The 26,828-nt window shown below is 39.4% G+C and overlaps 1 protein-coding gene across 3 annotated transcripts in view; it reads left to right on the top strand.

The window, feature by feature from the left end:
• The window catches only part of MPPED2 (metallophosphoesterase domain containing 2), a 121,843-nt gene that overhangs the window by 29,850 nt on the left and 65,165 nt on the right, over positions 1-26,828 (top strand). For all 3 annotated transcript variants that reach the window (XM_063160544.1, XM_063160545.1, XM_063160546.1), the window contains exon 3: positions 12,649-12,830. In XM_063160544.1, coding sequence (XP_063016614.1) covers positions 12,649-12,830 — 182 coding nt within the window. The remainder of the gene's footprint in view (positions 1-12,648; positions 12,831-26,828) is intronic.

The following is a 26,828-nucleotide window of genomic DNA, read 5'->3' as shown; positions in this document are numbered from 1 at the left end:
TGAGCTAATGTTTGCATCTTGAATTATTGTGGAATGTGTAGTGTTTGACCTGAGGTTTCCTGGTCATAAGTTATTTAATACTGGAGAGAGAGAGAGAGAGAAGGTGGGGAGAGCTAGCAGGTAGAATCTTTTTAGCTGGGGATGTATTTGGCCCAGAGTTTTACAAATAAAATAAAAATAACCTGCTTTCAGTGCCTGTGGTCCCCCTCCAGTCCAGCCAGCAAGGAATTGCAGTTTTGTTGATTAAATCCAGTTTTGCCTGGGACTGGATTTCATGTTAGCTCTAATGATGACAATTGCACTGGAAATATAAAGGATAGAAAGATTCAAGTGCTAAATTCTCTCCAGCAGAATTTTCAGCCCAAAGTTGTCTCTTACCTTTCTGTGTCTCCAGCAAAGTTCCCGTGAAAGGTTGAGAGCATGTCTTAAGAGCAGAAATTGGCTTTTGGAAGTTAGGTGGTTTTAATTTTTTCCTGGTTTTGTTTTGTTTCATTGAGTTTTATTTTTGTTTTCTCCTCTGCAACAAAATTTTATGAGATAAGTATATATTTTTCTATACACCCTGGAACTGCTTCAGATCTCTCACCAATCTAGATCTAGAGTTCAATTGAGCTTAAGACAACTGGTGTCAAAATTTTTTTTGCAGTGGAATTTTCTCGGAGTACACAAATATTAGGCCAGCTGTGTGACTCCTAGGGCATGAAAGCTTACCTAATTCCAGTTTTTAATGTGGTGCTGAGCTTTTTGTTACCCTGGATGCTGGGTAGAGACCTGTGTTTGGTGCTGGTGGAAGGCAGTCCATAATCTCCTCTCTATTCCTGTTGGACACAAGGGCTTAACTTTGCAGGGAGAGCTAAATGGTGTCTGAATATTATCATCTTCCCTGTGGAAAGCTCCTTAAACCTTAGGAGGCAGACAAATAATAAAAAAAAAAACCTTTGGCAAGGGCTGAAATGGCTCATCTAGATGAGCTTGAGTGCCTTTTAGGCTGTTCTGCAGGGTTTTATTTAGTAGGAGCACAGTGTTAAGTGCTTGTGTTTTGATGGGAATTTAGCATTTTATGGCTGACACCTTGTTAGAGCTCAGGTGCATCCTGACAGAGACAGGTTTTGGTACTGGTTTGTGGATGCTGGAAACTGGTCAGAGAAAAAAGCCAGATAAACTTTACCAGACATTCCTCTGGGAAGTTTTGGGAAAGCTCAAAGGAAGAATTAAAGCAGTCCTGCGCCTTGTGTTTTGAACTTCTTGTTAATTGCAAAGTGTTGACAAAAAAGAGTGTTGTTCCCAATTACCCAATAGTGCAAAGAGTATTAATTAAAATGAAAACAATCGTACACCTAGTATTTTGAAATTCTTGTTAATTGTAAAGTGTTTACAAAAAGAATGTTATTCCTAATTAACCAACAGTGTAAAGAGTATTAATTAATGACCAATCAAGTCCACTTTTATCATAACTGCCTCTAAAAAAATGTGCAGTTTCTAATAAGCTCAACATTTTACCTTAGAGTCTAAATGTCACTGTATTTACCCATCCTCAATGCAACAGCCACGCTGGCTCACATGCACAAATTCATATTGCAGGTAACACATGATGGCTGCTAATTTACAGCAGTATGTCATGTCTGAAATAGTATGTCATGCTGCCCAGATGCTAGCACATTGCTTTTTGAGTTCTGTGCTCCGGTCTGTTTGTTCCTCCTAACATCAGTGACAATCCCACAGGCATGCTGGTGGCATTCTGTGCCTTCAGGAACTCAAAAGTGGTGCTTGGTGGCATTCTATGCATTCTGTGCCTTTACTAACTGTCACAGACATTTTTTCATAAAATCCTCTCTTTGGGATTTTTCCTCTTCTGGGAAGCTGAGGCCTCAGAAGAAAAATGTAAACAATTATTATCTGCTGATGTGGAATGCAATAAGTGCACCTGTGATTGGCCCATGTTCCATGTTTACAATTAAGGGCCAATCACAGGACCAAGCTCTGGAACAGATTCACAGAGAGCTCTCTTGTTTTTAGATTCTATCCTATGCTATTCTTAGCTTAGCAGCTTCTGAACCTTTCTCTCTATTCCTATTAGTATAGTCATAATGTATTATATATCATAAATCAATAAATCCAGCCTTCTGATCATGAAGCAAGATTCTCGTCTGTCTCTCTCACCCTGAGGAACCCTCACAAGTCATTGCAATAACTAACTCAGAAGTGGTGCTTGGTGTTATTCTATGCATTCTGTGCCTGTAACAACTCACAAGTGGTGTTTGGTGGCTTGAGCAACTCAGAAATGGTGTTTGGTGGCACTCTGTGCCTTGAGTTCCTCAGAAGTGATGTTTGGTGGCACTCTGTGCCTTGAGTACCTCAGAAGTGATGTTTGGTGGCATTCTGTGCCTTGAGTACCTCAGAAGTGATGTTTGGTGGCATTCTGTGCCTTTAGTACCTCACAAGTGGTGTTTGGTGGCATTCTGTGCCTTTAGCAACTCAAGAGTGGTGTTTGATAGCATTCTGTGCCTTCAGTGTAACTCACAAGTGGCGTTTGGTGGCATTCTGTGCATTCTTGCCTTCAGTGTAACTCAGAAATGGTGTTTGATAGCATTCTGTGCCTTCAGTGTAACTCAGAAATGGTGTTTGATAGCATTCTGTGCCTTCAGTGTAACTCAGAAATGGTGTTTGATAGCATTCTGTGCCTTCAGTGTAACTCAGAAATGGTGTTTGATAGCATTCTGTGCATTGTGTGCCTTCAGTGTAACTCACAAGTGGCGTTTGGTGGCATTCAGTGCATTCTGTGCCTTCAGTGTAACTCACAAGTGGCGTTTGCCCAGCGGAGTTGCCTCTCCTTTGAGCTCCTTTTGTGGCTCAGCTCCATCAGCCCTGTGGAAGCCAAGCAGGAGGGAGAGCAGCAGAGAGGCCAGTGCTTAGCAGTGTGTGATGGAATTTCACCCCGTCCCTCGGAGAGGGTGTTACCTGCAGGGCAGGGAGCAAAAGGACTGAGCAGGCTGAGCAGAGAGCTTCTGGCTTGCACTGTGTCCTTAACTTGTGCCTTGAAGAAGAACGCTTGTGTTTCTCAAACTGAAATTTCAATTATGTTTCAAGTATTTTAAGAATCGGAACCAGCCTCAAATGGTTCTTTGCAAGCACTGGGCTTAATCCTGTGGGTATCTAAACAATGAGTATTTGTTTGTGAAACATGAAGAAAGGTTTTAGATTTAATAGCAAATCCCAAAGAGAATGAGTTGTCAAAATTTTATGCACCTTCAGGTCCACTTGCCCAGTTTCCCTATTACACAAGAGTTATTGTCTATTTGGAGAATTTGTCATCTCCAAGAAAATATAATGAATTATGCAGATGAATTCTGTACATTTTATGACTCTCCAGATATGATTCTTAATATAAATGGGCATCAGCAATGGAATACCTGCTGCAGTACATGCTTGTGCAGTTCTGTTTTGGCAGAACCTTGTGACCTTGGTGCCTCTGATGAGAACTGCCCTAATTTCTGAGGAGGATGGCATGTCAAGTTACAGCAATGCAATCTGTCCTGGGGATCTGCCTCTGCTTCTTTTGGGATGCCTTTTTTTCCACTGCATTTTGGGAAAAACTGTTTTACTGTTGAAAGAAGGGCTCTGTGGTTTCCATCCTGGAAGTAAATCCAGCACATTTTATGACTCCTGCAGTTGAAATGAAATGATTGGAGGGATACCACACATTAAGTTAGCCTTGCTAATTATATCAAAATGTGCATTTTTCAAACCTCATTGTCCTTAAATTAAAATTGGATCTAAACTTGGAGTGCCAGGTTGTACTTTCTGAGTGTATTTCATGAGTTGGTGTTTGGAGAGCTTATAGTAAGGAAATAATAAAAAATCTTTCAGTGTAGAGAGCTTATAGCCTTACCCTCCTAGTAGGTGCAGTTTTGCCAGCAAATAAGTTCTGTCAGGGTGGGAGATAGATAATTTATAGCAGTCCCCCAACAACAGCAGCAAAAGAATAGGGGAAAAGTGTTTTTTAATGAATTTGAATTGAAACCATACCAGCATAAGAATGGTTAACTATTTTATTTAAAGGAAACTTCTGTCTGGGCCTTAGAGTGATGCTGACACTGGTATTGAAGCTTTTTTTCAGTTCTGTAATACTTCTCTAACCTTTGGAAAGCCACTGATAGCTAAATTTTAGAAGGTAATTTGTTGACTTAAAAGAAATTTTTTTTCTGCAAAGGGATGATTAGTAGGATTTTCAAAAATGCTCAAGCAATTCTGTCTCTGAATTCCCATTAGTATCAAAGGCAGAGGTCAGGTACTTCAGAAAAGGCCAGCTGTCTATTTGCCCCTCAAAGAACACCATGGCAAATCTGGATTTTAGCTCTTTCTGCTTTTATTACTGACCAGAATCTGGGTTTAGCAGAGTTTGGAGTCTTTAATTAGTTAAGGTTTAAATCGGGCTGAGAAGATGTATTATTATAAATTCCTTGTAAAGGAGAGTTTTCTTAAATTTGCCCAGATGATGACAGTGGGTAATATAGGTCTTTTCTGTTTAATCTCATAAATCTCACTGGAAGTAAAACAGCTCCAGAACCTGTAATAAAAAGATCCATCATTTCCCTGCAGCTATAATTGTTGGAAGCATTGGCAGTAAGCTGCTCAGCGCTGCATTGAATCCTCCTGTGGCTTTGGAAATGTAATTTATTTTTTTTTTCCCCTCAACATTGCACCAAGACACAATTAATGCCATTTCTGTAATAAATATCAGAGCTCTGTTTTACAGCTCTCCAGACCCCTCTGAGGCTTTGGTGGGTGACACATGTTGTACGTGGAGGTTTCCAGAAGAGCTGGGGCTTTCCAGCAGGTTTGGGGGAGTCTGTTCTCAGAGATGTGTGTGTGCTTGCACAAATCAAATCTATCAGGGAAAGTGTGGAAAGGTATTTGCATCCCTTTGTTTTCAGTCAGACAAGAAACCAGATGTTGGCTTGGTGTTTGAGCACACTGCAAGACAGAATCAAGTTAACAAAAGCATTAATATGTATGATTTAAACAATTAATGGCTGACAGTGGCCAACTAAAGCAATGCTATATTTGGGCATTTTTTTAAAATTTTGTGTATTGAGAGGAAATTAGTGTTTGGCTTTGTGTCTTCAGCATGTGTTGTATTACAAAATCAGCTACGGGCATGTAAATGTTTTTCTGATGAGAGAACTTAAATGACATTTGTGTTCACGTTTTGAAGGTTTGGAAATTAGGATATGAAAGTTTTGTTTCAAAATGTAGACACATTTACAGTTTGATATAGTCCTTCTAATCGGTGGCCTTAAAAACTCAGTTGAGAATTGTGAAGTTGGCCTAATAGCATTGAGGTTTGGTTGGTTTGTTTGTTTCAAATAAGAACAATTGCACATCTGTTACTTTCATTCCATTTCTTGGATGCTGCCAGGCATGCAGGTGCATTTCATGCCTTTTTCCTTCATCTGAGAGACTTACTGATAAATTTTAACAGCAATTAATGAAGCCACAAGTTTCACATGATTGCCCTATTCCAGGATTTGGGACTGGCTCTAAGAGCAGTAACAAATATCACAACATAACAAAGCTGTGAGGTTTGGATACAGAAACTAATACATTTACACAGCAGTTTTCACAGAAAAACCCATTCTATTCTCCTGTATTTTCCATGCCAGAGGGAGCATGTGTAGAGACAGAGGTATGAATTCAAAGAAACAAAAACCTGAAGATATAGAAAATATATTGCTTTTGTTTTCCCATTTTGAAAAAAAATTCTTCCATTGACTTAGCTGAGGAGGGGGAACTAACAGCATTAGGAAGCAAGCTTTTAAAAGTTTTTTTTTTTTTTTTTCAGAAAATATTTGTATTTTAATTCTAAAATAAACACACCAAGCTAATTGGCTCTTTGAAGAAGTATTTTGTTTGCAAATTTTGAAAATAGGAGTAGCAAGAAAAGTACGAAATGATACAAGAGGAAACTAAACTGTAAATAAATACAGTGATGACTATTCACAGGAAGCATGAGTGGGATGCTTTTTAAAAGCTAGTTATATAGATGTGTTTTAAATACTTAGTTACCGGAGAGGATGTCTCCAAGTGACTCCCAAAACAGAGTAAGTGCAACAACACGCGTGGATTTGATGTGGCACACAGAGGTGAAGCCTGTGCTTAAATGGATGCATAATGAATACTTATTTAGATGTCATAGAGAATAAACCCACAACTCCAGTCACAGACATACCCAGTGGAGTAATTAGTGAGATGAAAAGGCAGCGTGTGATGTTGGGATGGATGTGGGCCCGTGTGTCACGGGACTGCTCATGCATCTGGAGAGCCTGGGGACAGGAAAATTCCCTGATTTGCTGCTCACCTGTAGCAGAGGCAGCCTGCAGAGGGGTGGGCTGTGAGCAGGAGTGATGCCGGGTTGGGCTGTGGGACTGCAGGAGGGGTTTGCAGCATCTGGTCGTGTTTTGTCCATCGTGGTGCTGTGTGAGTGATTTACTCCATGGCAGGAACTGGAAACTTTCCTGGCTCAATGTCTAAGGTTTTTATTGCATCTCCAAGGATGAATTGGTTTCTTGGGAATCCCTCTGTGAGAGGGGATTTGGAGTCTGCATATCTCAAAACCTGAGGGAGCAGGGCAGTGAGCAGTCTGTGGGGTTGGGCTCTCCAGCCACAGGCATTCCCATCCTGTTAGATTAAGTTTTTTCTAACTCAGAAATTAAAAACTTTTGTTCTATTTTCAATCTCCTGTAAAAAAATACAAATGTTATAATTTACACTATTACGATCAAAAACTATTTCTTAATTACAATGCATTGTGTTTCTTAACTTATTGATTTTAATCACACTATGCTATAAATGTTTTAAAACTAATCATCTAAAATGACCCCTCATAACTCTTATTACAATACATCTTTCATAGTATAAAATAGCTAGTCTTATTTACTAAACCAACCTTTAGAATTTATTTCTAGTTCTATTTCTCTCTCAACAATATCTATCTTATTCCACAATATTGCTAAATCAACATTTCTTATCTCAAAGTTTGTACACAAATACATACTGCATAAACTTTCTATTAAACTTAAAAAATTCTCTACAAGTTCATTTCCCACACACCCCAAGACCCTTATTTTCAGCATTTGAACCTACCCATGCAGGATTATCCTTTATCATCAAAAGTGACTCCTTTCAGGAAGGTGGTGCTTGTGTGTTTGCTGGGTTTTTGCTGCAGCAGGGTCCCAGTGAAGCTGCAGCTGTGTCTGTGGGAGGGCTGCACTGCGCTGCCTGTCTCAGAGGAGCTTTCCAGCCCTGCTGATTTATGAGACACCGTGATGAGTAACTGGGGTAGGCTTGGGCTGAAATGCACAGTTAACACGTCTCCTCTCTGGCAAGGCATCCTAAATCAAGTCCTTTGCCCATGTGTTGCTGTTGCATTAGGGATGGCTGAATAAAGGGACACAGATTTTTATGTTGTTAAAAGGTAAATGTGAAGTTTATTATTATATATCACATTCTTTTTATAGGCAGCTGTGAGAAGATGGGGCCTGATTGGTCCTCAATCAACACTGCTCACATTATTGGCTAATTAGGAGCAGCACTCTTCTTGTACACATCTTAGAAGTAAAAAAGTGCAGCAACACACATGGATTTGATGTGACACACAGACTTGAAGCCTGGGCTTAAATGGATGCATAATGAATACTTATTTAGATGTCATTAAAAATGAACCCACAAATTGAGTCACAGATGTACCCAGTAAGTACAGGAGTACAGGAAGTAGGAACAACACATTATTATCCTGAGCACAGGAAAATAGGAACAACATTTTTCTTGTACACATATAGTGTACTTAATAGTGGGTAATAAGAAAAACACTCTTCTTGTGCACATATAGTGTACTTAGAGTGGCTAAAAAGAACAACACTCATCTTGTATACCTATGGTGTACTTAGAGTGGCTAATAAGAAAAACACTCTCTTTGTGCACATCTTGCAGGTAAACAAGTTTAAAACACCAGTTGTAAAGATTAAGGATATAATAATATATCCTTAATCAGTTGCAAAGATTAGGGATATATAATATTAATAATATATATTATAATCTATAATATATTGGTAGGGAGAAGGGACTATATAATATATATATAGAAGGGACCATATAATATATATATATTACTATATAATATATAATAATAATAATATACTATATATATTATTTATATATTATATTATAATATTATATATAGACTATATAATATATAATGTATATAATATATATTATATATTATAATAAATATTACTATATAATATACAGTAATATATAATATATTACTATATAATATATGAGATAGTAATATCATATATTTTATATATATATTTATTTATATATATATATATAAAATAGTGTAATATAATATATATAATATCTAAAATTTCAGACCCTTGCTGAATGCCACCTGAGCAAGCCAAATCAGAGCCTGCATAGTGCTGTCCTTTCAGGCAGGGTGGGAGGAAATGCATATTTTGCAGGAACCCCCAAACTTTGCAAATCTGAGGGGTTCTTAGACTCTAAGTGAGAACCACTGGTGCTAAGGGCAGGTTGGTAAAGTATTTATCTGATAAACAAGGTTCTTGTAGAAGTACATGAAGGTTACATTGTCCCTTCTGAGTGCTGGACCCTTGTCATAAATGCAATAAATGTGACAGATCTTACATTACTGTCGTGATCTCACACAGCAGTCATTGCTCAGCTGCCTTATGGGATTTCGTTCTGAGTCTTACATGTGCTTTTTAAAAACCAGCCAGGTGCCTGATTTTCTAAGGTGCAACATATCTTATGTTGTTTCCTATTTCCTGATTACTGTATTAATCCTAATATATGAACATTTAAATTATTATGAAATATCTCTTACTGCACCTTTCCTTGAGCACGGTGCTCCAAGTGGAGCAATCAAATAATCTGTGAAGTGTTTCAGTCTGCCATGTCAGAAAGACTGAAAAAACCAAATTGTTGGTGGTGATGGAGAGTGTCAGAGTTAGCTGGATGCACTGTGTTTGGAGCAAAGGTAAAGACAAAGTTGAATTTCTTAGGTACGTGCTCTGATTCAGCAGAATGGTGGTGGACATAAATAATTTGGATTAATTATGATTATTAGGGCCAAAATAATTATTTTATTTTATTATTTATTATTTTATCTGCAGGAAGGCTCAGATGCAGAACTGTCCCAGAGATTTCAGATCCCAGCTGCTGGGTTGTGAGTGGATCAGAAAGAAGGGTGAAAGTAGAAAAGGAAGAAGGTAGATCAGGAGAAATAGGTGTCACTAGAGCTGTGGCAGGGCAGTGCCTTGCCTTCAGAGTCCAATCCTCTTGGAATGCAGTGGGAAAGGAGGCTTTCATATTGCTGTTTGCCATGGGTGAAAAGAAAACTTGAGCCTTTAGGACTGGCAAAACACCACTTTTATTAAGTTTCTCATGAAGGACTGCTTTGAGTATGATAAATGGATGGACTGAACACAATCACCTGCAGTATCTCACTTGGAAATAGTTAGTAGAGAAATACTGAATGAGAGAAGGAAGTTTAAATGTGGAAAACTGGTTACTTGGCAACATCAGAGTGTTTGTAAAGGAGAGAAAGAAGGGTCAGGGACTTGAAGAATTTTGATGATAGACTTTTCTCTAAGTCATGGCACGAATGGAAAAATCCCAAACCAGGTTTCAGCCATACTCTAATGCAGAGCAGGGTTTGTTTGGAAGCTGCAGAGAAGAGCAAAGCCTGGCTGCTGTGTACAAACAGAATTGGGCTCCCCAGGCAGGCAGTGCTGGTTTAGCTCCAGCAGAGATGCTCTGACAAGTTCTGTGCTGCTGCTGAAAGCTGGTGTTCATTTTTTGTGCTGTCTGGAGTAAACATGCTGGGAAGCCGGGAAATGTTGATTTGGGGACCCCCATATTTTGGAAGGAAGACACCATGCAGGAAAGCACTAAGACTGCAGTTCTGCCCAGCTTGCCAGTGAAATTTAAATGGGTAAATTAATTTTTCTCTGGAATAATAACTGTGTTGATTTCAGACCCTTGCTGAGAAAAAAAAAATCCATTGATTGTTGAATTTTTCTCCCAGGTTTCTGCAGTGGTAACAGTTTCATGGCTCAAGTAATTGTACCTGGTGCTTTGGGTGGAACAGGAGGTACAATACTAAACCCCAGGAAGTCATCCACCAAATTCTCTGCTCTCCAGCCCAGCTGGCAGTAAAATCTGTTTTTAAAGTAAGCATCATCTTGGAGAGCCTGAATTTTGCAAATTAATTCAGTGGCCTGTGTCAACAAGGTATGGCATTTGATGGTAAATATAGCTTGATTGGAAAGACCTAATTATGGTACCTAGGAAAAGGTAGTCTATCTAATATCTCCCCCCTAGTGCTTCCCTCACTATTATTTTTGCTGTGAATAGTCTAACAAATAGAATACATAATTAATATAATATATATTTATATAAATGTATATATAGTATATATTAATGTAATATAATATATATAATATCTAAAATAATTAATTAATATAATTTAAAAATTCCAACAAAATTAAATTCTAACTCAGTAAGATCTTGTTAGTAAATACATTCAGAGGGCCAGTTTTCCACTGGAGACCAGGACATATCCATATGGAGTCTGATTTCTGGAGCCACTCTAAAACTCCCCAGGGCAGGGAACTGATTTGCACCCTGGAGGATGCTTCTGGTCTTTCTCACCTGTGCAGGGAGCTGAAGTTCAAGGCACTGGTAGAAATTTTCACACAGTTTAGTGTACACTAAAAACTAAATGCTAATTTAGTTTACAGATCAGTAAAAAAAAAAAAATCAATACTCCAAAAGTCAGTATTTTCTTAAGGTTTGTGCTTTATTTTCTATTACTGACCGTACATCTCATCAGAACTGTGGGGATTTAGGACAAACAAATTCACAGTGATGTCTACCGGTGTTTGTTTTCAGTGTGGAGAGCACAACTAATAAAACCCGTTTAAAGGTGTTATTATTAGTTCGTTAGTTTTATTATTACTGTTTAATTTTAGTTTTATTTTCAGGCACCGATTTTTGAATGCCTGTTTTGCCAGTTTGCCCAAATAAATCTTAAAACAGCATTATTTTGGGATGCTTTAAAGTAGCTGGAACTTGGTTTCACTAGCCTGATAATTTGAGATATAAGTGCACTATTATTCTGACATAACTCCTAAATACCTCAACATTTCTAGCTGGAGCTGAGCTCTAACCATGATCAAAGTGGCATATCAATGGAATGAGCTGAAGTTTTGTGGGATTGGGATGGGATTTTCTGTGGCACTAATCCAGATGCTGTGCTATTCAAGTGTTGAGCAAATCAAATTATGGTAACTGCAGAGAAATAATTGCTATTCCAAAGTAGGCAATGGACTGTCTTTCGTATTTAAGTTTTTCTGTTACAAATTGGAGCTTCTAAGCACTAAGTATGCATAAAGCATTTCAACTACCTATTTTTTTCCTCTATTGTGCTTAAAAGAAAAGTCACCAAAAACCAAATGACTAGATTTCCATGATGGGTCACATGTAGCTGATAAGATAAGATTACCAAATACAGCTCACAAACAACCAATTGAACTAAATTTTCCCAGCATTGTTGGCTATAGAAAAAAAAGTTTTGTATGTGTGATAACACATCAGCCCTGACTTTATAGATTCTGGGATGATGAGCTCAGGATTTGTTTGAGTTTAGGAAGCTGCCACTAGACTTGGTTCTGCAGTTTCCAGCCTCCATCAAAGCACTCCTGATGCACCTTATTGTGTGTAAACAAATGCTCTGTGCTGGCATCTGTAGGAGAACGTGTGCCCTTGAACAAAATCAGCTGCTGAGTATTGTTTTTTGCTGGGACCCCCGTGGCAGGAAGGAATGATGAATGTGACTCCATGTTCTCAGAAGGCTAATTTATTATTTTATGATACTGTATTGTATTAAGGAAAGCTGGAGATGCTAACAGAGATATGATAAAATGGATACAGAAAGGATACAGACAGAATGCTAAAAAGATAATAATGAAAACTCGTGACTCTTTCCTGAGTCCTGACACAGCTTGGCCCTGATTGGCCAAAGAGTGAAAACAATTCACATGAAACCAATGAAACAATCTCCTGTGGGTAAACAATCTCCAAACACATTCCAAAGCAGCAAAACACAGGAGAAGCAAATAAGATAATTATTGTTTTCCTTTTTCTCCGAGGCTTCTCAGCTTCCAGGAGAAAAATCCTGGGTGAAGGGATTTTTCAGAAAATGTGAATGTGACAGCCGAGCTCAGGTGAGAGCCCGTTCCTTGGCAGACCTGTTATCCCATGGCCCCTGTACCTGTCCATGTATAAGGCACAGGATGTAAGACATCCCAACTCAAAGCCTCCTAAATCCATTTTTCCCTGTGTTTAAACACACTTTAGTACCACAGAATGGCCATATTTGTTTGTATTTCATCTTCCTTTCCTCACCAGGTAAGTTTCTAGCAGCGCTGGGTTTTTGGCAGCGCGCGGCATGTGGCAGCGGACGCGCGGCTGCTCTCCTGGAGGGAGCAGCGTGCTGCAATCTGCAATAATGGATGTGAGGCTTTGAACCTTGTGACTGTTGTGGGATCTTTGTGTCTGCTCCAGGGTCGACCCCATCCCATATGACACTCCAAAGCCAGCGGGCCACACGCGCTTTGTCTGCGTCTCAGACACGCACTCCCGAACAGATGGCATCCAGATGCCCTACGGGGACATCCTGCTCCACACGGGCGACTTCACCGAGCTGGGACTGCCCTCCGAGGTTAAGAAGTTTAATGACTGGTTAGGTAAGGAATTACTGCCTTTTGGTGACCCCAATTAATCCCTCCTATCCCAGTGTCACTCACTGCCTGCTAATTGAATTAGGGCGCTCAAGAAATCTCCCCCCGCGCTCGCTCCGCTTGTCCTCGTGTCATGTCCTGCTTCTAGCCTCACTTGTTAATAATCATAATAAAATATAACAATAGTAATAGTAATAGTTACTACTACTATTATTATTATTATTATTATTATTATTATTATTATTATTATTATTATTATTATTATTATTATTATTATTATTATTATTAGTTCTGTTGATTAAGACACATTCAGAGACTTTGCTGCATTTCTGTATTATCTCAGGGAAAGGATTCCTTGCAGCCCTCTGGGAGTGCTGAGGAGGTGGTGGCACCTCGTGCAAAGGATGCAGTTTGTCCCCTTAGTTGGTGCTGGGGGGCTTTTGTGTCCCCTCCAAAAACTGCTGCTGGCTGTGTTTTGGGTTTGCTGTAGCTTACAGCAGAACTGGAAGTTGCATGGATTGGAAATTATCAAAGTCCTTCTTCCCATGTAGCAGAATCAATAATACTGTTTGGAAGAGTATTGATTTAAAAATATAATAATAATAACAACAATTTTTATATATATTAAAAATAATGTCTATATCTATAATATTAGAGATATATAATAATACTATATCTATAATGTTAATATATAATACTATCTATACATCATATGTTATGTATAATTATTATATAATATTATATAAATTATAATGCATAATATATATAATATAATAGATAAAATGTATATACCATATCTATAATATATATTATATTTTATAAAAATATATTATTTATATGTATTAAATAAATATATATTATATATAATATATATAATATAATATATATAATATATATATATTATACATATATATGATATTTGGAGAATTTGGTGGGTGATATTCATATGCTTGCCCCTTTCATGTGGTGTACAGGTATTTTATCTTTGATCATGGGCTGTCAGCATCTCTTTGGTAGAATACTGTCTTTAGGGAGAGAAAAAAAATAGAGTCTATTCCCAGAGATAAAGATCATTTTAAAGGTAGAAATGAAAACTTTTACCTTTAAACAACTCATCTTTTAAAAAGTACCCCATAAATTAACATAGCCCATTAAGACAACTGTAAAAAAGCTGATAAAAAAATAGAAGAAATTTCACAATTACAATTTTCCCCAAGCAGCTACTCTTCTTGATAAGAAACACAAAAACCCTATTTTCTTACAGATAAGTCTCTGTAACATTGACAAAAAAGACTTGTCTCCCTAAGTAAACTAAAGAAAGATTAGTCTAAAAGTAGTAAACTAACTAAAATTTTAGGATTTGTTTCTTTACGTTATCAGTGAGAACTAAAAGGTTACAGAAAGGTGAGAAGTGTCCTAAAAGTTTTATTATAATTTTTATTACTTTTTCTTTTAGTTACCATTAAGAAATTTCTCTTTATACCCTTTGAAAGTTTTAAGCTTTACCTTTCCCCTAGTCCTACCTTACAACAAGAAATGAGAGAGTGCATCCTAGTGAATGCACTGGTGATTAGCCAGCAATAAACCCACCACACTCATTAGAACATAAACCAAAAAACCCCTCAAATTAACAAACCAAACCCACTACAAACACCTTTAATATTCTGCTGCATTTGACAGCACGTTGCTGGAACTGAGGGCAGTTCAATAGCAAGAGCAGAGAACCAAAAGGAAGGAGGGGAACTTGTGTGGGAACAACTTTCCTGTTGTTGGCAATGCCACTGGCAGCCTGGTTGTGCACTGCCAGCTCACCCCTTGCTCTAGAAATACCCAGGGCTGAGGGTGACTTGAGCAGCTGCTTTTCAAAAAACATCAGAATGGATTTTTAAATATATTTTTAATATAGAAAAGATATTTCAAAGCAAAGCTCTATCATCAGGTTTTACTGCATTCTCCCTTGCCTGCTGTGTGATGGCAGTATCTCTGCATATTTTATCTTATGTGCATCTTACCTATTTTATCATATCTCTGTTAGCATCTCCAATTTTATTGCATTGGAGTTCCTTGGCTGACCCTTCATATCAAGAGATATGTAAGGGACATTTGGTTTTACAAAAGGAATATTTAAACAGAAGATCCCCTACACTGTCTGTCTTGTCATCCTTCTCTGCATTTTCTTCATACTCTTATTTCTGCCTGACCTCCTGATTTCCAAAACCCTATTTGAATTTGAATTTTTTATTGCTGTGCACGTGGGAGTGGGGCTCTCTAACCACACCACTGCACCTTAGCTGCATTGTTCTTATTTCTAGAAGGAAATAGAAATTTCTAGAACAGCTGTATATAAAAAATATTTCAAGGCAAAACTCTGTCATCAGGTTTTACTGCACTCTCTCTTGCCTGCTGTGTGATGGCAGCATCTCTGCATATTTTATCTTATGTGCATCTTACCTATTTTATCATATGTAGCATCTCTGCATAATTTTATTGCATTGGCTGACCCTTCAAGAGATGTGTAAGGGATATTTGGTTCCACAAAAGGAATTTTTAAATAGAAGAACTTGTACATTGTCTGTCTTGTCATCCTTCTTTGCATTTTCTTCATACTCTTCTTTTTGGCTGACCTCCTCTGATTTCCAAAACCCTATTTGAATTTGAATTTTTTATTGCTGTGCACGTGGGAGTGGGGCTCTCTAACCACACCAGTGCAACTTAGCTGCACTGTTCTCATTTCTAGAAGGATATGGAAATTTCTAGAAGGTGAGACTAGATTTGGTAGGCTCAAAACCGTCCTTTTTCTGTGTGCAATTGCAGCTCCAGAGGCGGAATTACCTTTTGAAGAGCACAGATCTCCCTGGTGCATTGCTGAGAGCAGGCTCTGGCCACCTGAGTTCCTCTTTGGCCCCTGAGTAATTTCACAAATTTCACAAATGCTCTTTAGGCACAGCCAGAGCCTGTGGCCAGTGCTTGGCATTTGAAAACACTCAGGGCTGCAGAAAGCCAGCCTAAATATTCTGCCAGGGTGCTTTCACCCTTCCCTGGGCAATCCTGCAGTGCTGGCATCCTCTGGGCATTCCTTGCATCTCACAGGGGGTTCATGAGGATATTATTTTAGCACATAGGTCCCAACATAACATTCCCAAGAGAAGAATTATAACCCTTTGGATAGATTGTGTTCCAGCCTCAACAATTTACCAGGGGGCTTTCTTAGCATATATGCATAGCTTCTTGTAGAAGACAGTGTTTATCTGAAAAAAGCAGATTTTGCAGGCAGTTTCACTGAAACTGGAAGCTCTGAATGTTGGAGGGCCTGCTGGCTTTGGCCTCAGGCTTTCATAGTTCAGGTACAAAGATAATCTTTTTCTACATGCTGAGAGTCCACTTGCATTTTCTCATATCTATATATACACACATATAAATGTGTATATATACACATATATTTGTATATATACACATATATTTGTATAGATACACATATATATATACATACATATATAAGTATATATATGTATATACACATATATAAGTCTTATATGTATGTGTGTATGTATATAGATATTATAATTAATATATTATATATATTTATATATTTATGTATTAAATGTATATTGCATAATAATATATAATAAAATAGAATATATTATATATATAACTATATTATGTAACAAGTAATAATATAATATAATTATATATATAGTCATAAATATATAAAAATACATATAAATATGCATATATGGATATATAAATATATAAAATCATATAAATATATATATATACATATATAAAATATATATTAAAAATACATGTAAATATATATATATATATACACATACACACACACACACATATATGACAATACCAGTTATTAGGTTCCTGACACAGGGCAAGCCCAGCAAATTGCTTCACCTGTGGGAATGTTGATGAATACTTGCTTCAGTGCAAATATTCCTCACCAGGAATCAAAACCACCAAAGCCAGCCATGTCCTTTTGCCTCTCTTTTCAGACTCCTGTCTCCAAAATGTGTTAGCTGTGTTTTGCCATTTATTATGTTCTTATTTACTGTGTGTGTTGTGAAGATTTGATGCCTTCAAGGATGAGAGGTGATGATGTGCTATAGTTAAAAAAATACATACCAGGATCAAGCAGGATTCCTTTTGCTTCCTCAGTAGCATCTTTTCTTCACCATAGTTGGTAGGAACCTTTTTCCAGAGCTACACACTGAGAATCAAATGCATCAAATACAAGGTGGTCCTTACGGAAAAATGTTTTTCTGTCTTTGCTGGCTCTGGTTTTCTCCCCTGGCAGTTGTGTTGTGGAGCTGAAGTGAAGACAAGGCATCTGTGTCATTTATGTCATGAGGGAGAGAAGCCAGATCAAAGCTGGCTTTCATTCTGCAGCTCATCTTACCCACTCTGTGGTAAAAACCAGGTCTTGCCTCCGTTAGAATTATATCATGCCATAACTAAAACACAATGACTCTCCCCCATTTTTACTGGCAGTAAAGCTAAGGGGAAAGTTGAGAGATGATTATTCTGTGCTCCTGCCTTGCTTGTCCTTCTCTGGGCATTACATATCCCAGTTTTACAGGGCTGAGAGCACTAAAGCCCTGCTGGTTTATATCTTTTGAGTCTTGCATCCCTTTGCCACAATTTGGGTCTTTCAGCTGGGAAAAATGTGCAGTTTTTGCCTGTCCATTTCATCCACGCTCATCCTTCCTCCTTGCCTCCACAGCCCAGCCATGGAGTTTCATTGCTTTCCACCCTCCCTTTCCCATTCTCCCCAGTTCTCAGCCCTTGCAGCAACTTTTGCTAGTTAAATGCTTTTTCCCTTTGGCTGTTACATTTTCATTATTGGTTTTGCGTAGAAGTCAGCTGGGCTTATACATTGAATAACCTCTGTGGTCACTTAGTGATTGCAGACACTGGCTGAGGTAATTTATTCACTTTGTTTTGGTGTGAACATGTCCCTCGGGTCTTGTAACTGCTGTAATCACTTGACCTTAGGGACTGTTAAATGCTTTAAACACAGTTATTTTAAATTTATAATTGTTTTCATTAAAAATCTCTTCTGCTAACTTAACTAATTTTGCAGTAAACACAGCATTACTGTGCTAAGGAAGAATTGAGATGTTATTCTGTGCCAAATGTAATTTTTACTGAATGTCTCAACTTGCCATTATTATCTCTGTTCATATTTTTCCCATCCATTCTCATTCAGTCATATATGTGAAATGAAACAGAAGAATATCTAATTATAGCTCTGTCTTCATAGTGCAATATTTCCTTTTCTGGATGATGGGAAGTGATTGAATAACCCATAAGAAGTGAAGAGAAAGCAAAGATAAATTCAGGCAGATAGATCTTTAATGAGTTGATATGTTTATTTTGCTCAGTTACTGTGGGCCTGATTGTGCATATGTGTGAATAATTTGAATTCAGTTCAGAATTTTTTCTCGACTCGCCCGTTTTGTACTTTTTTCTTTAGTGTTTATGTCACACTGTGTTCATTTTTTGGTTCTGGTTTGTTTGGTTTTCCCCCCTGCAAGGTTTCAGTTATAAAGAATATTACTGCAGGGGCTTCCCAAAATCTTCCAGTGGCAGACTTGGATAAATTCACTAGGTGATCTTACTCCTGGTTACTTTCTGTGGGGCTAAAAGTTGAATTTAGCTAGGTTTTTCCTGAGTTGTTCTAGGATTTAGCAACTTGACTCTTTCATGTGTTTTAAGTCTTGCTTTTGTTCTGAATGGTTATTTCTTTAAATTTCTTTGGGATGATGACTGTAAAAACATTGTGGATGGTTTAATGGCCAAATACATATGGGTTTGTACTGGAGCAGATATTTCTTTACCTGTAATATGTGCTTGCCTCTAGTTTGTTGCTAGAGCTAAAAAAAAATATCACTTTTATTTTTCTGTGGTGTAGTTCCTTGATCATATTACTCAAAGTGAGAAGAAAAGAATGATTATATAATTTTAATGCAGAGTTTTTCTTGTTACCCCTGCATAAGTGCATGTGGTCCTCAGCAAAGTATTGCCAATTATTTTAGAGTTCATTTCTGTGTGGCCATTAGTAATTGAAAATTGCAGCATCACCTTGGAATTGCTGGTTGTTATGTGGAATAGATGACAAAATGTAAATGTGGTGTTGCTCTCAGAACTGTGGACCGACACTTGGTTCCAGTCCACAGTTAAATTTATGCATTAGTGCTGTGGAAATTTGAAATTATATGCAAAACTGTTAAGCCAGACACCTGCCAGAATGTGTTTGATATTGAAGACAGCATAATTCAATTTGAAAAAAAAAATTAAAAAATGAACTGTACCAGAATAGTATAATAGTAAGATCAAGCTCTTTTCTTATCGCTGTTTAAAAATGCAGGGTCACATTCCTCTTTTATCCTTTCTCAGTCTCTCAGGTCTGACTGAGTTATCTGGCTTCATCTCCTCCCCAGGCATGGCTCACTCAGGCTTTAGAGTGAGTGTGTTCCTTTTACTAATGTACACTGAGGACAGCTCCAGTGGCATCAAGTGTTTGTTCCTGAGGGCTTTTGCTCCCTGGAAGCATATTTCTGATTATTTTGGCATCTGACATCGCACTATTTCATATTAAAAAAACCAGCCAGTAAGTTCTAAATTTCTCCAGATTCAGAGGGGTATTAGCTCAAAGTATTCTGGGGTAAGTTAGAACCAGAAGGAAGCCTGTGAATATTTTAAAGTTAAATTATGGCAATAAAAACAAATCCCTTCCTTTTTTATAAATTGATTTATTTCTGATTTGCGTTTTTTACCATCTGGAGCATATTTTGAACTCTATATTGCTCTGCTTGTTACAGCTAGAATGAATAATTGACTAAACATAAAATACCATTTTGATGAACAAAACTCTGAGCACTTGGAAAAAAAAAATTGCATTCATTGCAAGTGAAAGAAAATGCTGAGGTGGCTTTAATGCCGTAAGTATGTGTGAGTTTGGCACAGCTGTTCTGGGAGAGAGGGAAGCAGCTCCATGGAAAATCTGTTAATCCAGTTTTGGAAACAACTCTGCCTTCCATGATGGCCCTGGTGAGAAGCTTCAGACACTGGGGTGGGATGGAGATATTTCATTTACAGGTTGAGCTGCTGCTGAGGACTTGTGGGTTTTTTAGTGATTTAGTAGTTCTATGGGTTATGGATCTCACTCTGTCCTTACCATAAAGTTTTAGAAACTTCTTCGTAGTTTATTTAGGGTTGATTGCTATATTACTGCTTAAGAATATTTCCTTTGCTCTTGTTCTAACTTAAACTGTGTTTAATGTCCTGTTTAAATTCCCATTTGTACTTAGTTTTCATCCCATATGGCTTGCCTGAATTAATAATCTCTGCTCAGCTTTCATTAGCATATACCTTTTTATGATCTATTATTACTAATTTTTATCGTTTTTTTTTCTTCTCAAAATAACACAAAAATACAAATGCAAAAATAGTTTGAATGTTTCATTTTATTATATTTATAAAGTAGTGGGAAAACACAACCATACTGAGTTTTGGTAATAGGCTGAATAATTTTTCTTGGTGTAGCAAGGTGTAGTGCAGTGTGAAAACAAAGGTAGGAGAAAGTGCAATATAATTTCAAATTCTCCTTTTGTGCCAGAGTTATGGCTGCTTCTTCATATTTATTCTCTGTTCTGGGTCAGGTATGAGATGCTTTGTGGCAAACAGAACCCCAAAAGTACAACTTAGAAGGTAAAATAGAAGCCATTGGATAAAATGAATGTTGAGGTAGTAAAATTCCCACTGACCAAAATGGAATTTATGCCTGAGAAGCAGTGTAAGATCATTCATATCTGATCAGTTCTTTCTTGTTCTGCTCTTGTTATTCCTGGCAATTCTTCATAAAGAGATTGCACAAAAAATCCATTTTTGCTATCTCCTAATGGTCTCTAGAGAAACTGAGGGTTTTAAAACTGTGTTTGCTGCTAAAGTGTAAAATTCTCTTTACGAATTGCCATGGTCATTCAAAGCAAATATAGAGGTGTTATTTGACAGCCACTAGAAAACTTGGCTCAGGTAAAACGTGCTTTCAAAGAGAATAATGTTCTGCAGTGAGTGGCTCTTTATAAGTTTAAACTAATATATTCATTTGGTAATTTTCAATGAAAGGAAGGAGCCAGTGAGCACTGCAAAGTACTGCACAATTCCTGAATGGATTTTCAATCACAATAATTGCCGGGTCATTTCTTGGATCTGCTTCCCTGGGCTGCTAATGTTGTCTTAGAAGGGGGGAGGGGATGATCAGCTTTCTCATAACGAGCTATAACCAAACCAAATGTATAAAAAAACCCCAAATAATTCTTCATTTCCATTCCCCCTTTCCTACAAATCCACTTTGAAACAGAAAAGAGATTTATGCCTGTTGTATAGAGCAGGCATGGGACAACCAGTCCCCTCAAATAGAAACTTTTTCATCAGATTCTTCCTCCAGTGCTGCTGCCACAGCCACGTATTGAAATGAGAATGATTTCAGTGGAGAACAGCCGAGGGATTGATTCTTTGTACACCACCAGTTAATTCCTTCACTTGCAAATTTAATGTTGCATCAAAAACACAAAGTGCAAAAGTACTTCTTCCCTACATTTTCACCCTGTGCATGCCATATTAACAATAGCTAATTAAAATGAGCCCTTCTGTTAGCAGAGCATCACGTTGCAGGCTGAGAAGAACAATGGTTTAAGGGTGGAGGAGTTGCTTTGAGCAGAGAGGGGTTGGGGCTGGGGAGAAAGCACTGCAGATTTTAGTATAATGTGAAGTGTTCAAAGAAATTTTATTTCATCATAAAGATTAGCAGGCTGTGTAATTCAATTTAAAGCTGGTTGGCGGTGTTCTGTCTATTACAAAGCCTTTTTTCTTTTTTTTTTTTTTATTGCCACTATTTTTTTATGTTGTATGTGACTACAAAACCTCATAGACAGCAGGAATGATCTTAGGGGTTTTGTACTTCCCACCTGCCTTCCTCTTTTCCATTCTGCATGTTAGGAAATATGTGAGATTACCTTAAACTGAGCTACAAAACAGTCTATCAGTGAAACACCATCCTGGATTTTTTTTGGCTTGTGTAAAATAATTATTTTTGTGGCCCAACAGCCACTGAAAGTGAAGACCTGTTAAAAATGTTCGATTGAGAGGACTGAATTGAGCTTAAAACTCAAATGTTAGCATTTATTCACACTGGTTGTGGGCATTACCGTGCTGTAGAAAAGCAACATGCAGCAATTTATGGTAATGCAAGGCTGGCAGACCTTTCTCTTACAGTAATTGCCTATACTAGGGGGTTAATAAATGTTCCAAGAATTATTGACTTCTTTTTTTTTTTCTTGAAGAAAAACAGAGAGCTGCTTATTGCTGGCTATAACCAGCCTGTGTAGCTTGTTCATTAAGCCTCTTGTTGCAGGGGGCTGAGTGTTTGAGCTTGGGCAATTCCTGCATGGCAAGGATGTGTCTTGGCACACAAGAAATTCCTGTGTCCCATCCACTCCTGTCAGGTCTGCTAGGAGACTTCCAAGCCTTCATTGCCTGTATTTAGGGAGCAGATTGGTTTTTGAGGATGGGTGTTGTGTTTGTGGGCACCAGCCTCTGGTAAGGAGAAGAAGAAGAGGAGAACCACTTTTCCCAGAGCTGAAGGAACTTTTGTATTGCTTGTCCTGGTCTGTGCTGGGCATGGCAGGGAATGATGGCACCTGCTCTGTAGGGTGGCTCCAAGACCCACAGGAGGCAACCTCAGCCCTGTGATGCCTTGTGCAGGCTGAGCTAGCACAGAGGCTGGACAGAGCTAAAGAATAAAGCAGGGATTTAATAAAAGGCCTTCAAGGGATACAACTTGGGCAGTACAGGAGCCTGGCCAGGGCTGCACCCAAGATGGACTCCAAGTCACAAGTTTTCACACCTTTTATAAGCTTTGGTCCATTTACATATAGGGGTTAATTGTCCAATCAAAGCTTCAGGTTTTGAAGTCCCATCCTCCCAGTTTCCTCCCTTTTGGGTCTGAAGCTGCAGTGGTGTCCTTGGGTTGGAAAAGGATTGTTTTTCTAACTAGACTGTGAAGAAAACTTGTTAACACTTTATATGAAGTTCAGAATTACATACTAAAGCAGTACAAAATCTGGAAAATTTGAAATCTAAACCTGAAGGCATCAGTGCTAATGATGCTTTGAGGAGGCTGACCTAGAACAGAGACTAGAGAGAGTTAAAGAACAAAGCAGGGATTGATTCAAAGCATCTCCTCCATGGATCCACCTTGGGCAGCACCAGAGCCCAGCCAGGGCTGCACCCAAGATGACCCAAAATGGCCCCAAAATGCACGAGCGCTCCTGGGCTCTCTCCCTGGGATCAGTTCTGCTCCATTTGCACCTTGCAGTTCATTGTCCCATTCCAGCTTTAGCCCAGGCACTCCCACCCTGCTTGTTTTTCTCTCTGCAGCCCACGGGGTTTGTGCTCTGGGGCTGAGATTGGCATCATTTGTCCTTGGTGCCCAGCTGGAGCAGGAATTGTTTTGTCTCCCTGCTCTGTGCACAGAGCTCACCATCCCTGAATGTGAAGCTCAGAAATACAGAAAAAGCAGCACAGATTGGGGAAAAACATAAAAAACTGAAGCCTGAGGCATCAGGAGGACTCTCAGTGCTCCTCAGCCTGTGACACCACAGCAGGGTGGGATTGTGGTGGCCCTGCCACAGCTTTGGGAATGTTTGGGACGTTCCTCAGGACTTGTGGTTGCTCTGAGGCTCAGGTCAGTGCCTCACCTCACTGAGCTGTTCTGGTCTCTTTGCTCGTCCTGCACCCCAGCTGAGAGGTGACAGTCACCAAACCCTCCTTGGCCACTGGTGGTGCCTTTGGTGGAGAAGGAGCAAAGCAGCGCACCGGGGAACAGCAGTGTGAGGAGAGAGGCTGTGGAAAGCCAACACGGGGAGAACAAAATAACATCAAACTGGGGGTGGGGTGGAGACTACAAAGAAGAGGGAGACAAATGGAGAGCACAGGGACATAAAGTACTGGACCTGCTCTTTTTCACTTGCTTTTTTCAGAGCTTCATCTCTTCTCGAGTTAATAAAATTAGGATATGAGAGCTCAGGAACACTCTGTGCTTTGAATTTCCTGTAATTTTTGGTAAGTGAACCATAAAGACCTCAGGATTATGTGCATTTTTTCTAATGAACCAGAAGCTTTCACATCACAGGGCAGGCTGGGTATCAGAGTGCAGGAGCTCCTTCTCTCTTGAATGTTACCATTACATTTTTTTTTTTTGGCATAACCAGCTGACACAAAGGGTTCTAAGTTTAAAACCGAGCTGCAAATGATAAAGAATTACCCACATGTCCTTATTTTTCCCTGAGCTGCTCTCCCCCATATGTTGCTCTGAAGGCTCCCTGCTCCCTCAGCAGCACTTGGCATTTGCCTTCACTCCTGAGAGATGAGCAGAGAGGCTGCAAGGCAGGCACAGATTTCCTGCAGCTTTGTGCAGCCTGAGCATGGCAGGGAAGGAATTTGCTCCTTCTCCTCTCCTCTGTCCCAAGTTTCAGTGGTTGATGCAGCTGTAGCCAGACTTGGGGTGCTGAGAGTAAAGGTCCTGGACTGCTGTCCCCTCTAAAACCCCATGAGGCTGGTGAGGGGCTTGGAACACGAGCCCTGTGAGGGAGCTGGGGGAGAAAAGGAGACTCAGGGCTGACCTTATCACTCTCTACAGCTCCTGAAGGGTGCCTGTGGTCAGGTGGGGTTGGGCTTTTTCTCCAGGAACCGACAGAACCAGGGGGCACAGCCTTAAGCTGTGGTAAGAGAAATTTAGGTTGGATATTAGGAAAAAGTTTTTTACAGAAAGGATGATAAAGTTCTGGAATGGCACGGGGTGCCAAGGTTTAATGGAGGTGTTGGAGATGGCTTGGACTCAATGATCTTGAAGGTCTCTTCCAACCTAGTGACTCTGAATTCTGTGAATTCTGGGAATTTTGGGAATTCCCAAGGAGGTGGTGGAGTCCCCATCCGTGGGTGTGTTTAACAAAGCCTGGATGTGGCACTGGGTGCCAGGGTTTAATTGAGGTGTTCAGATGGATTGGACTCGATGATCTTGAAGGTCTCTTCCAACCCAGTCATTCTGTGAATCCTGTGAATTTTGGGAATTCCCAAGGAGGTGCTGGAGTCACCAATTCTGGGTGTGTTTAACAAAGCCAGGATGTGGCACTGGGTGCCAGGGCTTGGTTGAGGTGTTGGGGTGAGTTGAACTGGATGATCTTGAAGGTCTCTTCCAATGCTGTGATTCTGTGAATTTTGGGAATTCCCAAGGAGGTGGTGCAGTCCCCATCCGTGGGTGTGTTTAACAAAGCCTGGATGTGGCACTGGGTGCCAGAGTTGAGTTGAGATGTTGGGGATGGGTTGGACTCGGTGATCTTGAAGGTCTCTTCCAACCCTGTGAATTCTGTGACCCACACTGTACAGAAAGCCACTCCCCATGTGCTGTAAATGACAATCCTGTGCCATTAGAGTGGAAGGGCAGGGGAGGATGCCCTGCTGTGGTGGGCACAGGCACAGGGGGAGGAAGCAGACACCTCTGCTCTGGGGGTGGAAGGGCTCTGGCATTGCAGTGAGGTGCCAGAGGGGAAGCAATACAGCTATTCATAAACAGCTGCTTCCCTGAGACCAGCTGTGAAAACAATGATGCTTGCCTGCGAGGTGAGAGGGCAAAACCTGGGCAGAAGGGAGAATAAATAAGGAATAAATTGTTACCTTTGCAGTAAGTGACTGAAGTAGCTGCTCTCTGAATCCTTTGTGGCCAGCTGTGATTAACTGTAGTTGTTGTGTTATTCAGCAGAACTTTGCCTGCATATCATGGCTTTTTACAGCAGGTTTCTCACCACATTTTTTTTTGTTTTAAAGGCTAGGAAAGATGGCTAAAATGGGTAAGTCAAGAGAGATCCTACTCTGCAGAAAGCACACAAGGTGAAACATTGCTTGCTCCAACAGTTAACCACAGCATTTAATTGCAGAAATATTTATTGGTGGATCAGGATTCCCAATGTCCTTCTCTGCACTAGGGTGCAGATTGTGCATCATACAGATTTTCAAGCGCCTTGTGAAAATGTTGCTTGAACATTTTCAAATTCACAACAATAAGTGCCATAAATCTCACACATTCATTTTAAAACATTTCACTCCTAGGTTAGAGGCTTACAATTATCCTTATTGAGGAGCAGAGGTGGCAGCAGCAGATCTTTCCTTTTCCTGTAACAGGGGCAGCAAAGATCAAGAATTTCACCTGAATTATCTTACAAATAAAAGCATGCAAACTCTCTGCTGCAGAATGGGGCTTACATTGCATACACTGTTTTTCATTTTTTTTTCTGTTTTGTCCTGCCTTTGGAAGGACAATTAGGAGGTATTTCAGTTTTCTGCGATGAAATTCAAGATCTGGATCCTTAAAAAAAAACTTCAGTCTGCTTGTGAGATCCTGGGATGCTGCAGCACAAATTATAGCCAATAAACTGGAAATTGAAATTCTGCAGAGCCAGTAGAAAAGAGGAGGTGGCAAGAAACAGCAGCAGGGGTGACACAGAGAACTGAGAAATCACTGGTGCCAATGTCCATAGTTACCACTCCAGACCTTTATCAGGCTTCAAGCTTCCTTCTCACTCTCTTTTTAGTGTTTAGTGTTTGTGGTTCAACTCAAAAGGAAGGGATCTCTGCCCTCCTGCTCAGGGAATTCTGGAATTCCCTCCTGCTCAGGGAATTCTGGATGGCCAGGAAGAAAACCTGCCCAAGAGGAATATTCAGCTCCTTGCAGTAACACGATGCAGCCGGAGTGGTTTGGTTGAATCTCTCAGTAGCTGAGGAGCCTCTCTGTAAACTGGATTCCTCAAAAGGAATTTCCTTAGGGGGCTCAGGAGATTCCTGGCATCCCAGTTCATCTTGGAAGACTGTAATGGAACGTTTGGCTTTATTTGGAATAATAAATTTAAACAGGGGGTTCAGAAGAGAGTGCTGGAG

The sequence above is a fragment of the Melospiza melodia genome, chromosome 6 (assembly GCF_035770615.1).
Source record: "Melospiza melodia melodia isolate bMelMel2 chromosome 6, bMelMel2.pri, whole genome shotgun sequence".
Classification (NCBI taxonomy): domain Eukaryota; kingdom Metazoa; phylum Chordata; class Aves; order Passeriformes; family Passerellidae; genus Melospiza; species Melospiza melodia.
The sequence above is the reverse complement of the archived record's forward strand: the minus strand, read 5'-3'. Positions and strand labels throughout refer to the sequence as shown.